At 43.4% G+C, this 20683-nt stretch overlaps 1 protein-coding gene across 1 annotated transcript in view; it reads right to left on the bottom strand.

Moving 5' to 3' along the window:
* Positions 1-20364, bottom strand: part of LOC122549738 (inactive ubiquitin thioesterase OTULINL-like) — a 45111-nt gene extending 24747 nt beyond the window's left edge. Inside the window, exon 1 of the mRNA XM_043689661.1 lies at positions 20263-20364. Within this exon, the coding sequence (XP_043545596.1) occupies positions 20263-20308 (46 nt within the window). The 5' untranslated portion in view covers positions 20309-20364. The remainder of the gene's footprint in view (positions 1-20262) is intronic.
* Positions 20365-20683: the final 319 nt, after the last annotated feature.

Raw genomic sequence — 20683 nt, 5'->3', positions numbered from 1 at the left:
GCAACACATTTTCAGCTCTGATCTCCAGCATCTGCAGTCCTCACTTTCTCCTCAAATACAGCACATCTACTAGTTACCCGCTACTCTGATTGAGACTTCCTCAAAAAACACTAACAAATTAATTAGGCATGATTTTTGAAGTTATCCGCTTGATTCAGTAATGGTTTTCCAAATGTTCCACTATTATCTCGTTAATAATTGATACCAATATTTTTCCAACAATAGATGTTAGGTTAATCAGCATATAATTACTGGCTTTTTGACTCCGTCTCTTTTTGAATAGGGGTGTCACATTGGCAACTTTTAAAATCATCCTGTACTTCTCCAGAATCCAAGCATTTTCTTTAGCAAATTACAACCGATGCACCTATCTTTGCAACTACTACTTTTAGGAACCTAGAACGTAAATCATCAGGGCTGGGGGAACATGTCTGCCTTTAGTCCTATTAGCTTGTCTAATACTACTTGATGGTGACAATAACTTAATTTCACTCCTCTGCTCCGGCCTCTCATGGTGAGGCAACCAATGAGAGGAAAAAACATACTTGACCTCATCCTTACCAAACTAGGTGTCGCAGATGCATTTGTCCAGCATAGAATCTGCTATTGTGACAGATATAGTTCGTGGAGACAAAGTCCTGACTTCAAATTGAGAATGCTCTAAAATAAAAAGAACTAAGGATATTGGAAAATCAGAAACAAGGTTTATAAAATCATTAGGGGCATGGATAGGGTAAATAGACAAGGTCTTTTCCTTGGGGTGGGGTAGTCTAGAACTAGAAAGTGAGAGGGGAAAGATTTAAAAGGGACCCAAGGGGCAACTTTTTCACGCAAACGGTGGTGCATGTATGGAAGAGCTGCCAGAAGTAGTAGTGGAGACAGAAAAAAAAACTGCAAATGCTAGAATCCAAAGTAGACAAGCAGAAGGCTGGAAGAACACAGCAAGCCAGGCAGTATCAGGAGGTGGATAAGTCAGCTTTTCGGGTGTAACCCTTCTTCAGGACGTGACGGAGGCTGGTACAATTGCAACATTTAAAAGGCATCTGGATGGGTATATGAATAGGAAGGGTTTAGAGGGATATGGATAGGTGCTGGCAAGTGGGACTAGATTAGGTTAGGATATACTAGATTAGATTTTACTAGATTACTTACAGTGTGGAAACAGGCCCTTCGGCCCAACAAGTCCACACCGAACTTCCAAAGAGCAACCCACCCAGACCCATTCCCCTACATTTACTCCTTTACCTAACAATACGGGCAATTTAACATGGCTAATTCACCTAACCTGCACATCTTTGGACTGTGGGAGGAAACCAGAGCACCCGGAGGAAACCCACACAGACACAGGGAGAATGTGCAAACTCCACACAGACAGTTGCCTGAGGCGGGAATTGAACCCGGATTTCTGGTGCTGTGAGGTAGCAGTGCTAACCACTGTGCCGCCCATAAAGGGTCGGCATGGATGTGTTTGGTCTGAAGGATCTGTTTCCAGGCTGTATATCTTTATGACTCCATTACTCGATAGAAGCAAAAAACAAAAATTGCTGGATAAACTCAGCAGGTCTGACAGCATCCGTGGAGAGAAATCAGAACTAGCGTTTTAGGTCCGGTGACCCTTTTTTAGGATGGATGGTACTGGGAAAGGGTTGACATTTACATAGAAGATGGGATGGGGGGGGGGGGGGAGAAGGAAAGAGTGAATACTATGTAGAGATACAGCTCAAAGAGAGAGAAAAATAGGTGGACAGATAAAGGACTGGTACAGGGGTCAATCTGGGGGAATGAATAGCTGCTAATAAGGGCTATTAGTAGCCGACAATAGGTTGTGTGTGGTGGCAGCCCATGTGATAGCAAGGCCTGGTGTATGGGGATCGGGGCAAGTGCTGGAGCATGGGGACCGGGATAAGAACATAGTCTCAAGCCCTAAAATTGTTGGACTTACATTAGGTCAAGAAGGCTGCAGAGTTCCCAAGCGGATAATAGGTGCTGTTCTTCAGCTTCCGGAGCACAGCAGCAAGCCTGAAACAAAGATGTTTCTGTGCTGTATGACTCAGTGTTAGCCAGGAAACATGTAAGCGTGTTGAAGTAACAGGCAACTGGAAGTTCAGGGTCTTTTTTGATGACAGAACATAGGTATTCTGCAAAGTGGTCGCCCACTCTGACCTTTGTTTCTCCAAGGTAGCAGAGACCACACTGTGAGCAGTGAATATAGTAGATTAGATTGAATGAAATGCAAGTAAAGGAGTCGTCAGAGATGAACCAGCTGAAAATAAGAGCTGGATGGAAAGTGTAAGCAAAATAGATAAAATTTTCCAATTCAGGACGAGAGGGGGAAGCAGCACTGATAATGTCATTGAAATACGAGTGAAAGAATTGTGGGTGGGTGCCAGAGGGATCAAGGGATGTTCCAATTACCCCACAAAGAGACGGGCATAACTGGGGCTCACGACCACATATTTGACCTGAAGGAAATGAGAGGAGTTAAAAGAGAAGCCATTTAAAGTGAGGATGAGCTTGGCCAGGCGGGGGAGGGTGGTGGTGGACGGGGACTTTCAGGCCTTTTTCAAGAAGAATCAGAGAGCCCTGGGACCATCCTGATGGGGAATGGGTGTGTAAAGGGATTGGCAAGAGCCAGCGAACTAGAAATTCTGAAACTGACAAAGAGTCAGAGGAATTGCAGATGTAAGTGAGAAAAGGACTGGACAAGGAGAGATAAAAAATATCGAGTCAAGGTAGGAAGAGATGAGTTCTATGGGACAGGGGCAGGCAAAAACAATGGGTTTACTTGGGCAGTCTTGTTTGTGGATTTTGGGAAGGAGGTAGAAATGAGCTGTGTGGGGTTAGGACACTATTGAGCTTGGAGGTGGTGGCAGGGAAGATCACCAGATGAAATGGGGTTAGTGACTCTGGTGAACACAAATGACCTGGTGCTCTATGGTGGGGTATTGGTCCAGGGGCGGATAAGAGGAGGTATCTGCAGAGACACTCAACCTCTGTGATATATAGATCATTAATGCAGAGTACAACAGCACCATCCTTGTTGGCAGGCTTGATTGGAAAGTCAGGCTTAGACCTGACAGCACAGAGAGCAGAATTCAAAGTTTGTGCGAAGATTTGTAGCTCGGGTGCTCGTTGCTGTGGTTCTGTTCGCTGAGCTGGAAGTTTTTATTGCAGAATACATTGTTTTGTGTGGTATTGTGGTAAATGTGGCAGACTTTGGCCAGATCTATAGAGCATAAGTATAAGGTGAGGAGCAAGTTTCTATCAGAGAGTGATAGAAATATGGAACATGCTGCCTGAGGGGGTGGTGGAAGTAGGTACCTTTACAACATTTAAGAAGCATCTGGACGAACACTTTAAATGCCAAGGGATAGAAGGTTATGCACCAAGTGCAGGTAAATAGGATTAGTGTAGTTTGGTGTTTGCTGGTCAGCATAGATATGGTGGGTCGAAAGACCTGTTTCTATGCTGTTTAACCATGTCTAGCAACTCAAGACTGGGTATCCACGAAGCACTGTGGACCATCAGCAGAACCTTCATTGGACAGGTCAACAGGCCGAGGGGTAGCAGATGGAGCTTAATTTAAATAAATGTGAGGTGTTGCATTTTGGCAAGGCAAATCAGGACAGGACTTATATACTTAATGGGAGGGCCTGGGGAGTGTTGCCGAAAAGGGACCTTGGGGTGCAGGTTCATAATTCCTGGAAGGCGATTCACAGGTACTCAGTCTAGAATCATAGAACCGTACAGTGTGGAAGCATGCCATTCAGCCCACCAGGTTCGCACTGACACTCTGAAGTGCATCCCAACCCAACCACCCTGTCCCATAACCCTGCATTTCCACATATACAGTCAGGAGGCTGAGAAAACACAGCAAGCCAGGCAGCATCAGGAGGTGCAGAAGGCGATCTTTTGGATCAAGACCCTTCATCAGGATTGGAGAAGGGGAAGGGAGCTCAGAAGTAAATAGAGGGAGGGGTTGGGGCTCAGGGAATAGGTAGGTGGGATAGCGATCCATGGATATAGGTAGGGGTTTATTGTGATAGGTCAGAGGGAAGGGCAGAGTGGATAGGTGGGAAGGAAGATGGACAGGTAAGGTTAGGTCAAGGAAGTGGGGAGAAGAGTAAGGGCTGGACATGGGATGAGGTTGAGGATGGACAGATAGTGAAGCTAGTGAGGACTATGTTGAGAAAGTAGAGGGCATGGTTAGCACACCACCACTCTCACCTCCATCCAGAGCCCCAAACAGTCCTTCCTGGTGAGACAGAGGTTCACCTGCACCTCCTCCAACCTAGTTTACTGCAGCCGGAGCTCCCATTATGGTCAATTCCCGCTCTGACATGTCCATCTTTGACTTCCTCCAATGCCGCAGTGAATCAGACCACAAATTGGAAGAACACCTCATTTTCCACCTGATCAGCCTACAGCCCGTAGGACTAATCATTGAGTTCTCTAATTTAAAATAACCTTTCCACCTATCTCCCATTCCAGCTCAGCTTCCTTCTATTCTATCTCCTGACCCTTCTTTGCAGTTACCAGCCGGATTCATCCGTCCCATCGACCATCTAGTCCTCAACATAGTCCTTAGTAGCTTCACTATCTCTCCACTACCACCCCCCCACTTCCTTCCTCCTCCCCAGTCCTGATTAAGGGTCTTGATCCAAAACATCAACTTCTCCATCTCTTGATGTTGCCTGTGTTCTTCCAGCCTCCTGTTTATATACTTTGGATTCCAGCATCTGCAGTTTGTTTTGTCTCCAACCTGCATTTCCCATGGCTAATCCATCTTTACTCAGAGTAGTAAGGGTATGGAATGCTTTGCCTGCAACGGTAGTAGATTCGCCAAGTTTAAGTACATTTAAGTCGTCATTGGACAGGCATATGGACGTACATGGAACAGTGTAGGTGTGATGGGCTTCAGATTAGTATGACAGGGCGACGCAACATCGAGGGCCGAAGGGCCTGTACTATGCTGTAATGTTCGATGAGATAAATCCCTGGACATGATTTAACATGGCCCATCAACCCGACCTGCACATCTTTGAAACTGATCCGGTTCCCTCAAAAACAGCCCTCAGAGAGAACAGGATTTCCCACACTTCTGTTTCTTTTTTGTTTTTTTGCAGAGGCTGGTATCCCGTCACCCTTTATTGACATGTGCTCAATACATTGACTCTGACCAGCCAGTTCAGTGCCAGTCCCCTTTGTTTCCCTCTGAATCTATATTTTTCTCTCTGAATCTCCTGTTGTTTACTTAAAATCTCCACACTAGCACTGCACAAGCCAGCAGTAGTGCTTATATTTTCCCCACATGGCTATGTGAGAATGTGGAATGACTCAAGTAAAAAGACAGCATTGTGCAAGAACTTTATTCTATATTTTCCACCACCAGGAAAACATCCATTTGGCAAATGAAACATTAACACGCAAAGCCTGATAAGGGCAATACTTAGACTGTTCTTATCAGTCAACCAGATTAACAGCCCCAATCAGGGAAATCATTCTATGAGGTCTGCCTTGCTGACATCATTGCAGTCACTACTGTTCATCAGCTGTACTCCATTTACAAAGGATGTTGTGAAATTTGAAAAGGTTCAGAAAAGATTTACAAGGACGTTACCAGGGTTGGAGGGTTTGAGCTACAGGGAGAGGCTGAATAGGCTGGGGGTGTTTTCCCTGGAGTGTCAGAGGATGAGGGGTGATCTTACATAGGTTTATAAAATCACGAGGGGCATGGATAAGATAAATAGACAAGGTTTTTTCCCTGGAGTGGGGAGTCAGTAATCAGAGGGCACAGTTTAGGGTGAGAGGGGAAAGATTTAAAAGGACATTTCATGCAAAGGGTAGTGTATATATGGAATGAGCTGCCAGAGGAAGTGGTGAAGACTGATACAATTACATTTATAAGGCACCAGGATGGGTAAATGAACAGGAAGGTTTTAGAAGGATATGGACCAAGTGCTGGCAAATGGGACAAGATTAGTTTAGGATATCTGGTCGGCAAGGACGAGTTGGACCTAAGGATCTGTTTCAGTGTTGTACATCTCTATGATTCTAAGTGAGTAGGGTGGTAAAGATGGCGTACAGCATGCTTGCCTTCATCAGTCAACACACTGAGTACAAAAGTTAAAAATCACAACACCAGCTTATAGTCCAACAGGTTTAATTGGAAGTACTAGCTTTTGGAGTGCTGTTTCTTCATCAGGTGTTTATGGAGTACACAATTGTAAGACACAGAATTTATAGCAAAACGTTTAAAGTTCCCCTGAGAACGTAACTTTTAACACAGGTTTCGTGATTTACATATGAAAGAAGTGAAACTAAGATGGTCATTCAGATGAGAGACTTAACAAACAATCAAGGTATTTTTCAATGTATAATTTCAGTTACAGCACACTGTAAACTTTTTGTTATAAATTCTGTGTCTTACAATTGTGTACTTCAAAAACACCTGTTGAAGGAGCAGCGCTCGGAAAGCTAGTGCTTTCAATCAAACCTGTTGGACTATAACCTGGTGTTGTGTGAGTTTTAACTTTGTCCACCCCAGTCCAACACCAGCATCTTCAAAGTATAAAAGTTATCCTGTCATGTTGCAGCTGTATAAGACTTTAGTTAGGCCACATTTAGAATGCTTTGTGAAGTTCTGGTTGCCACACTATAGTGAGGATGTCAAGGTCTTGGAGAGGGAGAGGATGTTGCCTGGATTGGACTAGACAGTGGACAAATTTGGATTATTTTTGCTCGAGCATCAGAGGCTGAGGAATGACCTGATAGAAGTGTATAAAATAATGAGAGGCATGGATATGGTGGATACTCAGCGACTTTTTCCCAGGGTGAAAATATCAAACACGAGGGGGGATAGGTTTTTTTTAAAACAAAGGATGATTGGTGCCATCAATGTGCTGCCAGGGAGGTGGTAGAAGCAGATAATCAGCATAATTTAAGAGGAAGTTAGACACATACATGACCAGGCAGGGAATAGAGGGATACAGACCATTTGCAGGCAGTTGGGATTAATTTAGAAAGGCATTAAAGGTTGGCACAGACAGGGAAGGGCCTGTTCCTTGTTGAACTGTTCTATTTTCCATGTTTTATGTTCAGATCATCAGTTTTCTAAAAACAAAAAAATTCAAAGGCCTCCTTTGGTGAATTATAGGGCATAGGATGCCACCATTGTTTTGCATTTAAGTTACTAGTTCTGTTAGTATTTTTTCTCACAAACTATTCATGAACAGTACTTTCTACACAAAAGGACTGGATTCATATTAGATTTCTAACCTTAACTTAAAGGGCATAAAAGAGAACATTGTATGTCCACAGTGATCAGTGTCCCCTCTGTTAGGAAATGGAAGCTGTAAGTATTGTCCTATACATGCAATTTACTTGCATCCTTAGTCTTGGCCTCCTCCATCGCCAGACCATGGCAACACGACGCCTGGAGGAAGAGCGCCTCATCTTCCGCCTAGAAACTTTCCAACCACAAGGGATGAATGCAGATTTCTCCAGCTTTCTCATTTCCCCGCCCCCCACCTTATCTCAGTCCCAACCCTCGGACTCAGCACCGCCTTCTTGACCTGCAATCTTCTTCCCGACCTCTCCGCCCCCACCCTCTCTCCGGCCTATCACCCTCACCTTAACCTCCTTCCACCTATCGCATTCCCAACGCCCCTTCTCCCTACCTTTTATCTTAGCCTGCTTGGCACACCCTCCTCATTCCTGAAGAAGGACTTATGCCCGAAACGTCGATTCTCCTGCTCCTTGGATGCTGCCTGACCTGCTGCGCTTTTCCAGCAACACATTTTTCAGCTCTGATCTCCAGCATCTGCAGTCCTCACTTTCTCCTAGTGGAGTCACATGTAGGCTAGTTCAGGTAAGGATGGCAGTTCACTTCCCTACAGGACATCAGTGAACATTTCTTGAACAGTCTGAGAAAAGTGCATTCAAGCGTAATCCCAACATTTTAAAAAATCTCCAAAAATAAATCAGGGCTGCACGGTGGCTTAGTGGTTAGCATTGCTGCGTCACAGTGCCAGGGATCCCCTCCGATTCAATTCCCATCTCGGGAATGAGACTGTCTATGTGGAGTTTGTAATTTCTCCCAGTGTCTGTGTGGGTTTCTTCTGGATGCTCCAGTTTCCTCCCACAAGCCAAAGATGTGCAGGTTAGCTAAATTGGGCACAGTGATCAGGGATGTGTAAGTTTGAGGTATTAATCATGGGTAAATGTAGAGTGGTGGGGGAATGGGTCTTGGGTGGGTTACTCTTCAGAGGGTCGGGGTGGACTTGTTTGTCCAAAAGGCCTGTTTCCATACTGTAGGAATTCTATGAAATCAGCAGACAAAGATAACTTGGGAAACAAAGGATGTGCACTCCTTTAATACACAGGCCATTTCTCACAATCTGATATGCGAGATTTAATTTTAACGGAACATTGGAACAATCTTTTTCGCATGATTCGTAGTTTAGTGTGTTCCAGAGCTTCAGTTACTGGGAGGAAATGTCACCAAAGTTTACAACTTCCTCACTCAAAGTTGCCATTACCACTTCATACTCGTATGTCTTCAAACTTGCTGTCAAATGAGTTGATCATTTACATTTCAAGGAAACCTTTATAATCCGACAGCGACGGATGCATGTTAATTCACTTAAAAAGTTTTAGAAAAGTTTTAGATTTCACTATACAAAGGGAGAGAAAGTCATTGTAGTAATGCAGATTGAAGTTCTGCATTATGATTGTGTAAAAATCTCACTCGACTCTGAGGAAATTACCTAACAAATTAAAAATTCTGATGGGAACCCTCTTTAAAAAAAAGCCCCTTAAAGTCAGAAAATTCAGAAGGTTCTGACTCACTTATCCAAAATAGCCACAAGGTAAAGCTAGAAGGTTAAAACCTGCTCTAATCTTTGGCTAACTGTTTAGTTGAACTCTCAAACTATTGATCCACCTCAATTAGACTCCCCAACTTGATGGACTCAAACTCCCGGAGCTCCTGACCCGATCTGGCCCTGATAGAAGTGACACCAATGCCTCCCACCGACTGGACCTTGTCAGATCCAACACCACCAAGCCACTACCATCTGCACACTTAACCCAGTCAAACCGGACTCCGCATCCACTTCCCACGGAACCAATTGGATATAGTTCCACCATCCCAATACCAATGCTCCTGATCCCCATTAAGCACATATTCACACATCTCCCCGGTAACCACAACCTACCCCTCCGACTCCCAACCTTTGCCTCACTTTACATACATACTCTCTCATAAATGCTTGCAAAGTCTCTGCTGGACATTTAAACATTACAGTAAGGCACTAAGTTTTAGGAGGCACTATTTTGACCATGCTCTTCTCCACTGCTAGATTTGTGGATTCCTGGACAGGTTCATAATAAGAGACCCCTTTCCAGAAATCTCCAGTACAGAAGTCATCCAAAAGATGTGTGAATTTAAAAAAAAAATACGATAAGAGTTGGAAAGAGGGTTCCTGACGCTAATTGGAATTTCTGGACAATTCAGCATTCAATAATTATGACCAACCTGAATTTCCAGCTCCACACCAGTACAAAAGACATCATTACTGACTGGCGTTGCCCAATGCCTCAGTCAATAATGAGAAGGTGTGTAATAGCCCCTCTCTACAAAGCAATCAAGTTCAATCGTTAATTCAGCAAAATGAGAAACAATGGAAGCACAAGCCAGTGATTCTCCATTCCTGATCACAGTGTTGGTGTGGTAATCCACTGCACCACATCCAGGGCAACTAATTTATTAATTTGTTAAGAGTTTTTAATTGCAGGTCAAAAGGCCAAACTGGTTGAAGGACATTATGAGCTCATGAATTCATAAAAGCACACCACATAATGATAATTTTCCAAGTACCAGGAAATAGTCGGCCATGTACTAGCAAACAACATAATAACAATAGAATAACAGGTGGCAGTCAGCAAGACATCAGTAATTCATTAACATTGAATTATTCCATTACCTCCACAGAAGTAAATGGTACAACAGATCACAAAATGTCAATGGAATTTCTCAAGTTTGTGTATCTAAAGCTTGGGACCACACACTATTGGCTTTAATTGTACAGATTCTGAACATCTTTGTTTTACGTTGTTCATCAGTAACACCAGATCAAGAGAGAGGGTTGTAACACAAGACTAAAGGTATTTGCATTTCAAATAATACCTAAGTAATAATGTGCTTCTACATGGAAGTAAGAATATCTTATACCCCATCGTTTTTTCTGCCCTCCCTTTTGTCACCTTCAAAGGCAATGAATTTTGTTAGAATTAAATTCTGTAGTTACTGTAGCCCTGCAAGATTTCACCCAAATACCTATTTTTCATTGCTGAGTTGAAAGATCAGTGTTGGCAAATAATTCAGTCACACAGGATGACATTAACTTAGCCTGACAATGTACTTAGATGTCCATAAATACACCTCAGTAAAGGTCTACATAAAATTCAGTGAAGATCTTTCTTGTACCTCACCTTTTTTTGAAAAATATCAGTTGTCCTTGAGATATGGCAAATGCTAGTAAAACTATTATTTATGCCTGTTCCTAATTTCAATCGAAAAGGTGTCACTGAGTCCATTTCTTTACTGCTGTTGGTATAGTGGTACACGGTGCATCTACAGTGCTGAGGGAGGGAGTCTTGGCCTAGCAAAAGTGAAGGAGCAACACTACAGTACCAAGTCAGAACAATATGTGCCTTAGAGGAACTTGTCAATAGTCATGTATTCACTCAGTACTGAACAGAATTGTGAAATAACCCTGAAACCATCATATTCTATTTGGACCAATTGTAGGGACTTTGAACCAAAACAAGATCCTTATATCTGTTGAATGCACGTCACAGAGATACAAGAAAGAATTAACCAAGTTAGATTGGGAAAAGAAATTAAAAGACATGACAGTTAGTAAACCATTATAAACACTTAAAACATTTAAAAGAAACCCACAGATTGGTGACTGTCTGCAGATTATCTTCCACACCCTCTGCTTGACCAAAGCAGCTATGAAGGTAATTGCAGAGGAAGTGAGCAATTATGGGGTCTGTCAAAGAACCTGAGTCCTGTGCAGGTAAAGAATCAAAAACCTGCTCTGAAATGCCAGTTAAGTGGCACAGCAGTATGTTAATAAAGACTTTTTGTAGAGTCAACAAGAAATGTTACTTTGCAACCAGACAGTTGGGCCAGGTGAGTGAACGTATCAATGGCATAAGTACCACTTCGCAATCGCGGTCAAGACAGACGACAATTTAGCTTCTGCGAGCAGACAAGAGGATAGGTTGTCACAGGATGTCATTAAGTCTGGGCGCAATTATTTAGGACAAACAGATCCACAATGTAAGGGAACAGGTCAAGCATTAGCAGTAGAGTGTCTGATCCGAAGCTGTTCAGCTCTGTACAGAGAAAGGCAATGTAGATTGCAGGAGCAATTATAGATGACAAGGCTGTAAAGGTCAGGTGTTAAGTGTGAGAATATACCCAATTTGGTGTTGCCATATGGGCACAGAGGAGGCAAACAAGAAAATGTGATGCATGAGGACACAGAGTATCCTTAGTTGTTTTTTTTTGGCTCTCTGCTACTGGCAATGCAAGATTTTGGGGTTGATGACCTAGAGGATGCACTGCCTCTTCCACAGCCACTACCAGCAGTTAGTCAGAAAGGTCGTGCAGAGGTCACACTCAGAATCAGGGACACGTTGTACACAAGTCCCAGGTCCTGATGGCAGATCTGGTAGCTGAGGTCTGTAAAATCCAGAAAGCTACTGGACACCGGTGTCCTGCTCTGTCCCACGCTCAGAATGGGACTGTGGTTTATGTCACAGTAAATGTGCCTTGCACAAGTGATGGAGAACAAAGCTCCAATCACTAAGTGGATATTATGTTGAGGTTGTACAGGACGTTGGTGAGGCTTCTTCTGCAATACTGGTGTCCAGTTCTGGTCACCCTTCTATAGGAAGGATATTATTAATCTGGAGACATTTATGCCAAGAATGGAAGGTTTAGGAGAGACTGGATAGGCTGGGACCTTTTTCATGGGAATGTAAGAGATTGAGGGGTGATCTTAATCAGAGTTAAAGTGGATGACAGATTTTTTTTCCCCTAGGGTGGGGCATATCTCTAAGGCGAGAGGAGAAAGATTTAAAAATGACAGTCATAGAGATGTACAGCAGAGAAACAGACCCTTCGATCCAACTCGTCCATCCCAACCCAATCTAGTCCCGCCTGCCAGCATTCAGCCCATATCTCCATCCAGATGCCTTTTAAATGTTGCAATTGTACCAGCCACCACCACTTCCTCTGGCAGCTCATTCCATCCTCTCTCTGCGTGAAAAAGTTACCCCTAAGGTCATGGTGGCAATTCTTTTTTACACACACGTGTGGTATGAACTTCCAGAGGAAGTGGTGGATGCAGGTACAGTTACGTTTAAAATACATTTAGATAAATACATAAATAAGAAATGTTTGGAGGGATATGGACAAAGCACAGGCAGGTGGGGCTAGTTTAGTTTGGGATTATAGTTGGCATGGACTGATTGGACCGAAGGGTCTGTTTCCATGCTGTATGATGCTTTGACTTCATGAAAGGACACAGATTGAGATGTAATATCAGCAGAAAGTCATTGCGAAACACATCCCGAACAGCAATAAAGCTTTAGTGATGGGACCGTGTTTATTTAGTTACCTCACTTGAGCGAGTCAGGTATATATGGGTTTTTCCACAGTATTCCTCGCACACTTTTCCACGGGCCTGGCATTCAGTGAAGGGTCAAGCTATTTTATGGCATTCTCCTTAGGCTCATTCAATTCATTCTCATCTGAGAAGTGCTGCTCCTGCCTACTGTCCTGTTGTAATGCATCTCACACTGCATGGACAAGTTGTGCAGTGCACTGCAGACCATGACGTTTTGGTACACCTTTTGCTACATTCTGCAGAGTCCTTCCAGACCAGCCAAAACATTAAAAAAACCACATTTTCAGCAAGCCAATGGTTTGCTTGACGGTAGTACTTGTGGAGGTGTGAGCTGCTGCATAATGCCCTGCCGCTGTGCAATGGGGATGCCTTATTGGTGTCAGCAACCAGCATACTGTGTCCAAGAGCCCTCTCCTTTCATTGATATGGTATTGGACACAGAAAAACAAAAGCAATTATCTAACAGCCTGCAGAACATTGCTGCAACTTCACTGTTATAAGGATGGAACTTAGAAGAGACTGCCTAAAACATGCTTCTTAGCCCCTCGAAGTGTGCAGAGGATACCTACAACAAAATTGACACTGGAGCTGTGTGGACATGATAAAAGACTCATGGCAGGGAGGTGGGGAGACAAATTTTCTGTCTTCTGTTTCCAATGCCAAATGCACACAGCAAACATGATCTCTACAGCTGAAAAATCAGTACATGTTGGGCACAGTATATTTGGCCACTGAGTTCTGCCACTGAACAAATAAAAGAATACATTATTTAAACACAGTCATAATATCAGATATTTATCAAATGGAATGTGGTCGTTTGGAAATGCAGCGGATGTCAGTAGAGCAAAATGAGTGAGCATGACATACTGATTGTGAATTCTTTATCAGAATTCATCTGGTAACAGGACTAAAGTATTTTTTAAAAATCTCTAACTCATTTCTTTTTGCCTTTCAATCACAGGTGTCTGTTATGAACTTGTATCAGTATATTTTAGATTTTCAGCATCTGAATTTCTTTATTTATTTATACAGCAAATAGTACATACAATTAAATTTCACTAGCAACTGGCTGGGACACAAAGGAGCAACAAATTGAACATAGTTGCTGGAATAATATTTGGAAAGGAATAAAAAGTCACAAGTGATCAAATAAAAGTGGCCTCACAGCCTTTCATCACACCCATAGCCACTCGACATAAATGCTTTTATAAACAATCTTCCCTTTTACTTTATTCCCCTACGGTGCTGTTACCTTTGCTGATTTGGTGAACTGATTGCCTGACCAGTCACGTGGGGTGAAAAACAAATTAAATTATATTTGTATAACATCTTTCAAAGCTCTTTATTACTAGACCAGGATACTGAAAGAACTGCTGTTCTCTTTGAACAACAGCAGAAGCAACAGTTTTATAGCACCTTTAATTTATTAAATATCCTAAGCTTCTTCAGCTGAGCTTTGTAGAACAGAATTAGGTACAAACAACATTGAATTATTTGGGTTCGTTTTAAGGGGAGTTTTAAAAGAAGCTAGATAAGTTTAGAAAATGAATTCCAGGACTACAGTCATAGACCTTTGAAGGCACAGCACCTATAGTGGAGCAATTAAAAGTAACCGGCCAGGCAGCATCCGAGTAGCAGGAGGGATTATGTTCGAAACGTCGATTCTCCTGCTCCTTGGATACTGCCTGACCAGCTGTGCTTTTCCAGCACATCTTTTGACTCTGATCTCCAGCATCTGCCATCCTCACTTTCTCCCTATTAAAATTAGGCATGGTGAAGAGACCAGGAGAAAGTGAGGACAGCAGATGCTGGAGATCAGCGTTGAGAGTGTGATGCTGGAAAAGCACAGCAGGTCAGGCAGCATCCGAGGAGCAGGAGAATCAACGTTTCGGGCATTCCTGAAGGGTGTATGCCTGAAACGTTGATTCTCCTGCTCCTTGGATGCTGCCTGACCTGATGTGCTTTACCAGCACCAAATTCTCAACCATGGAGGAGACCAGAACTAGTTAGACCATAAGATCTTTTAGAATTAGAATCCCTACAGTGTGGAAACAGGCCCAACAAGTCCACACTGACCCTCTGAACAGTAACCCAAGCAGACCTATTCCCCCTACCCTATGTTTGCTCCTGACTAATGCACCTAACCTACACAAAACTGAACACTATGGGCAATTTAAGCATGGCCAATCCACCTGACCTGCACATCTTTGGACTGTAGGAGGAAACCAGAGCACCCAGAGGAAACCCATGCAGACACGGGGAGAATGTGCAAATACCACACAGTCGCCCGAGGCTAGAATTGACCAGAGTCCCTGGCACTGTGAGGCAGCAGTGCTAACCACTGAGCCACTGTGCTGCCCCTATGATATAGGAGCATAATTAGGACATTTAGCCTATCAAAGTTGCTCTGCCAATCAATCATGGCTGATGTGTTTCTCAAATCCATTCTCCTAGCAATCCTTGATTACTTTACTAATCAAGAACCTATCTATCTCTGTCTTAAATGCAATAAATATATACTTGGCCTCTACAACATTCTACAGCAACGAATTCCATAGATGAACTATCCTCTCTCTGAAGAAATTCCTCATCTCAGTTCCAAAGAGTCATCCCTTCATTATGAGGCTGTGCCCTCAGGTCCTAGTCTCTCCTACCAATGGAAACATCTTCTCAACATCCACTCAAGCGAGGCCTCTCAGTGTCATGTAAGTTTCAATCAGATTCCCCTCTTCAATCTTAACTCCATTGAGTACAGGTCCAGAGTCCTCAATTGTTCCTTATATGACAAGCCCTTCATCCCTGGCATCATTCTTCTAAACCTCCTCTAGACCCCCTCCATTTCTAGTACATCGTTGTTTAGATATTGGCCTCAAAACTGTTCCCAATATTCCAAATGCAGTCTAACCAGAGCCTTATACAGTCTCACCAGTACGTCTCTACTCTTGTACTCTCACCCTCTTGAAATGAATGCTTACATTGCTTTTGAAGAAGGGCTTCTGCCCGAAACGTTGATTCTCCTGTTCCTTGGATGCTGCCTGACCTGCTGCGCTTTTCCAGCAACACATTTTCAGCTTTGATTTCCTAACTGCCAAATGAACCTGCATGTTAACCTCAAGACAGTCCTGAGCTAGGACTCCAAATTCTTTTGTTCTTCAGATTTCCAAAGCCTTTCCCTATTTAGAAAAGAGTCCATGCCTCTATTCTTTCCACCAAAGTACACAACCTTATACTTTCCCATTTTGTATTCCACCTGCCACTTCTTTGCCCACTCATCTAGATATGTCCAAGTCCTTTTGCGGCCTCCCCACTTCCTCAACACCATTTGTCGCTCCACCTTTCTTTGCTTCATTTGGAAACTTAGCAACAATAACCTCAATTCCTTCATCCAGATCCTTAATGTATAACATAAATAGCTGTGATACTCTGTTATCCCACTTTTTAGATTAGAATCAATCTAAACAACAGGTCATAGACAGAGAACACAGGGGGCTAACACCTTCAACATATCGTCTAGCTATCACCATTGTTAACAGCTAATCCGAGAATGCAACTTTAAAAAAAGGGTTTTGTGATTTACACATGAAAGAAGTGAAACTATCACAGTATTCTAACAGATGAAAGGCTTAACAGACAATCAATTCTTCAATGTATAATTTCAGTTACATCACACTGCAAATTTTTGCTATAAATTCTGTGTTACGATCGAGCCCTCCACAATCACCTGATGAAGGAGCGTCGCTCCGAAAGCTAGTGTGCTTCCAATTAAACCTGTTGGACTATAACCTGGTGTTGTGTGATTTTTAACTTTGTACACCCCAGTCCAACACCAGCATCTCCGAATTTTGAAGAGCAGGTGTGCATGCTGGAATGGATAGAGATAGAGGAATTGATGTGCTGAAAATTTTGTCAAACATTAAGATTGACAAGTCGCCAGGCCCAGACCAGATTTGTCCTCGGCTGCTTTGGGAAACGAGAAATGCAAATGCTTCACCACTTGCGAAGATCATTGCATCCTCGGTCTCCACTGGAGTCGTACCTGAGGACTGGAGAGAGGCAAATGTAATTCCTCTCTTCAAGAAAGGAAATAGGGAAATCCCCGGCAATTACAGACCAGTAAGTCTCACGTCTGTCGTCTGCAAGGTGTTAGAAAGGATTCTGAGGGATAGGATTTATGACCATCTGGAAGAGCATGGCTTGATTAAATGCAGTCAACACGCTTTGTGAGGGGCAGGTCATGCCTCACAAACCTAATTGAGTTCTTTGAGGATGTGACTAGAAAAGTTGATGAGGGTCAAGCTGTGGATGTGGTGTATATGGACTTCCGCAAGGCATTTGATAAGGTTCCCCATGGTAAGCTCATTCAGAAGGTCAAGAGGAATGGGATACAGGGGAACTTAGCTGTCTGAATACAGAATTGGTTGGCCAACAGAAGACAGCGAGTGGTAGTGGAAGGAAAATATTCTGCCTGGAAGTCTGTGGTGAGTGGTGTTCCACAGGGCTCTGTCCTTGGGCCTCTACTGTTTGTAAATTTTATTATGACTTGGATGAGGGGATTGAAGGATGGGTCAGCAAGTTTGCAGACGACTCGAAGGTTGGAGGTGTCATTGACAGTATAGAGGGCTGTTGTCGGCTGCAGCGGGACACTGACAGGATGCAGAGATGGGCTGAGAGGTGGCAGATGGATAAATGCGAGGTGATGCATTTTGGAAGGTCGAATTTGAAAGCTGAGTACAGGATTAAGGATAGGATTCTTGGCAGTGTGGAGGAACAGAGGGATCTTGGTGTGCAGGTACATAGATCCCTTAAAATGGCCACCCAAGTGGACAGGGTTGTTAAGAAAGCATATGGTGTTTTGGCTTTCATTAACAGGGGCATTGAGTTTAAGAGTTGTTAGATCTTGTTGCAGCTCTATAAAACTTTGGTTAGACCGCACTTGGAATACTGCGTCCAGTTTGGGTCGCCCTATTATAGGAAAGATATGGATGCTTTGGAGAAGGTTCAGAGGTTTACCAGGATGCTGCCTGGACTGGAGGGCTTATCTTATGAAGAGAGGTTGACTGAGCTCGGACATTTTTCATTGGAGAAAAGGAGGAGGAGAGGGGACCTAATTGAGGTATTCAAGGTAATGAGAGGCATAGATAGAGTCGATAGCCAGAGACTATTTCCCAGGGCAGAAATGGCTAACACGAGGAGTCATAGTTTTAAGCTGGTTGGAGGAAAGTATAGAGGGGATGTCAGAGGCGGGTTCTTTACGCAGAGAGTTGTGAGAGCATGGAATGCGTTGCCAGCAGCAGTTGTGGAAGCAAGGTCATTGGGGACATTTAAGAGACTGCTGGACAAGCATATGGTCACATGCATATGGTGCATACATGAGGATCAATGGTCGGCACAACATCGTGGGCTGAAGGGCCTGTTCTGCGCTGTACTGTTCTATGTCCACTGGCTCTCCTTCATCTAATTTGCTCATTACTTCCTCAAATAATTCTAACAGATTTGTCAGGCATTACCTCTCTTTAATGAGGCCGTGCTGGCTCCATCCTATTTTACCATGCACTTCCAAGTACTCTGCAATGTCACCCTTAATAATGGACTCTAAAATCCTACCAGTAACAAGGTCAGGCCAATTGGCTCTAGCGATTGCTGTAAGTTGATTGTAAATATTGAAACTTGCGAGGCTGGAGGAGATTATAAAAGATAGTGAAAGGTGAGACCATGAAGTGAATTGAAAACAATGTTAAGCATTTAAGTTACTAATCATAGATCTGTACAACACAGAAACAGACCTTTTGGTGCGACTCATCTATGTAAACAAGATATCCTAAATAAGTCTCATCCCATTGCCAGCATTTGGCCCATATCCTGCTAAACCCCTCCTACTCATCTAACCAACCAGATGCCTTTTAAATGTTGTAAATGTACCAGCCTCCACCACTTCCTCTGGCAGCTCATTCCATACACGCACCACCATCTGCATGAAAAAGTTGCAACTTAGGTCCCTTTTATATCTTTCCCCTCTTAACCTTAAACTTATGCCCTCTAATTTTACACTCCCCCACCCGAGGGAAAAGACCTTGTCTATTTACCCTATCAATGCCCCTCATGATTTTATAAAACTTTTACTTGACTGGGAGCCAATAATAGACAGCGAGACAAAATGAAAAGTGAAAAGGTGAAAAGGCAAGTAAGAACATGAACTACAAGTGTTGGATGACCTCAAGTTGGGACGGCAAGGTGGCTCAGTGGCAGTGACCGAGGTTCGATTCCCACCTCGGGCAACAGTCTGTGTGGAGTTTGCACATTCTCCCTGTGTCAGCATGGATTTCCTCCCACAGTCCAAAGATGTGCAGTTCATGAGAATTGGCCATGTTTAAATTGCCCATAGTGTTTGGTGCATTAGTCAGAAGCTGAAAAATGTGTTGCTGGAAAAGCGCAGCAGGTCAGGCAGCATCCAAGGAGCAGGAGAATCGACGTTTCAGGCATAAGCCCTTCTTCAGGAATGAGGAAGGTGTGCCAAGCAGGCTAAGATAAAAGGTAGGGAGGAAGGACTTATCATCGGATATGTGGAACAGTCCATCTTCCGCAGCTACACTGGCACCACCCCCCACCTTTTCCTCTGCTACATCGATGACTGTATCGGCGCTACCTCGTGCTCCCACGAGGAGGTTGAGCAGTTCATCCACTTTACTAACACCTTCTACCCCGACCTCAAATTTACCTGGACCGTCTCAGACTCCTCACTCCCCTTCCTAGACCTCTCCATTTCTATCCTTTCTCCACGTTAGTCAGGAGTAAATATAGGTTAGAGGAATGGATCTAGATGGGTTACTCTTCTGAGGGCTGGTGTGGACTTGTTGGGCCAAATGGTCTGTTTCCGCACTGTAGGGATTCTAATCAAGTTTACTGAGTGGAAAACGTGGGAGGTCAACCACAGTATCTCTTATGTCCACCTCAGAAGGACATCACCTTGGTTTAATTCAGAGATCATATCCAAAGAAGCAGAAAGTTTGTTGTAAGGGTGCGGCACTGGAGCAATTATGGGAATTGGCAGGACAGAGGTCATGAAGGGATCATGACCACAACAAAAGTAAGGTGTTTTACTTTTGTAAAACTTCAACTTGGTGACAGGAAAAGAAAACCAGCAAGGGAATAATACATAAAACTGCTGAGAAATATGTTTTAAAAAAAAAAGGTCTTAACTTAGAAAGGTCTGGGTGGTGTTTAAAAATGTATGAAATTTCAAAGATTTTATTTTAAAGGTTATCTTTACTGGATTCTAGATGGATTATTTTTTCTTTTCCACAACCTAATCACTTACTGTTCCTTTAGCTTATTTACTTAACGAATATCGCATCCAGCTGGTACCAGTCACATTCTCAGTGAATCTGCGTTATGTAAGCAAATGCACCTTAAAAACCCAAAAGGTTTGAAATAAGCGAGGAAAGCGTATTCCCCCACAAAGGAATCCCCTTCTTTCACAGAGTAAGACGAAAGCTAACACAACCGACTACTATACCGATGTGCTCTTCCTAACAGGGAGTAGAGAAGTAGCGTTTACCTGGAAGAGTGGAGTTAATGTTCCCGCTGGTGCCGAAAACTCCCATTCTACCGCTCTCTCTAACGTTTGCAGCTTTCTGCTGCTTTCACTTTGAGCAACTACCGTATTCTGACGGACAGCACAAGCCGCCAATCAATTGGCAGGAGGAAGGATGTGGCTGAGGCTAGCCCAGCTGTAGCCAAGTGGGAACTGAAACAGCGGTATATAGTTACACGTCTTCTGAGAGGCAACGTCGCAACATGCAAGGCACTTTGGTAAAAAGTTATTCTTTAATGTGGGTGCGATAGGATGAGGCACTTGAAATGCTGTACGAAGTATAAGGAGTGCCGGTGTTGGACAAAGTTAAAAATCACACTACACTACTTAAAAATCACACAACGCCAGATTATAGTCCAACAGCTTTATTTGGGAGCACTAGCTT

The sequence above is a fragment of the Chiloscyllium plagiosum genome, chromosome 5 (genome assembly GCF_004010195.1).
Source record: "Chiloscyllium plagiosum isolate BGI_BamShark_2017 chromosome 5, ASM401019v2, whole genome shotgun sequence".
NCBI classification, from domain to species: Eukaryota; Metazoa; Chordata; class Chondrichthyes; order Orectolobiformes; family Hemiscylliidae; genus Chiloscyllium; species Chiloscyllium plagiosum.
Note: the sequence above shows the minus strand (reverse complement) of the source record. Positions and strands in the feature narration are given on the sequence as shown.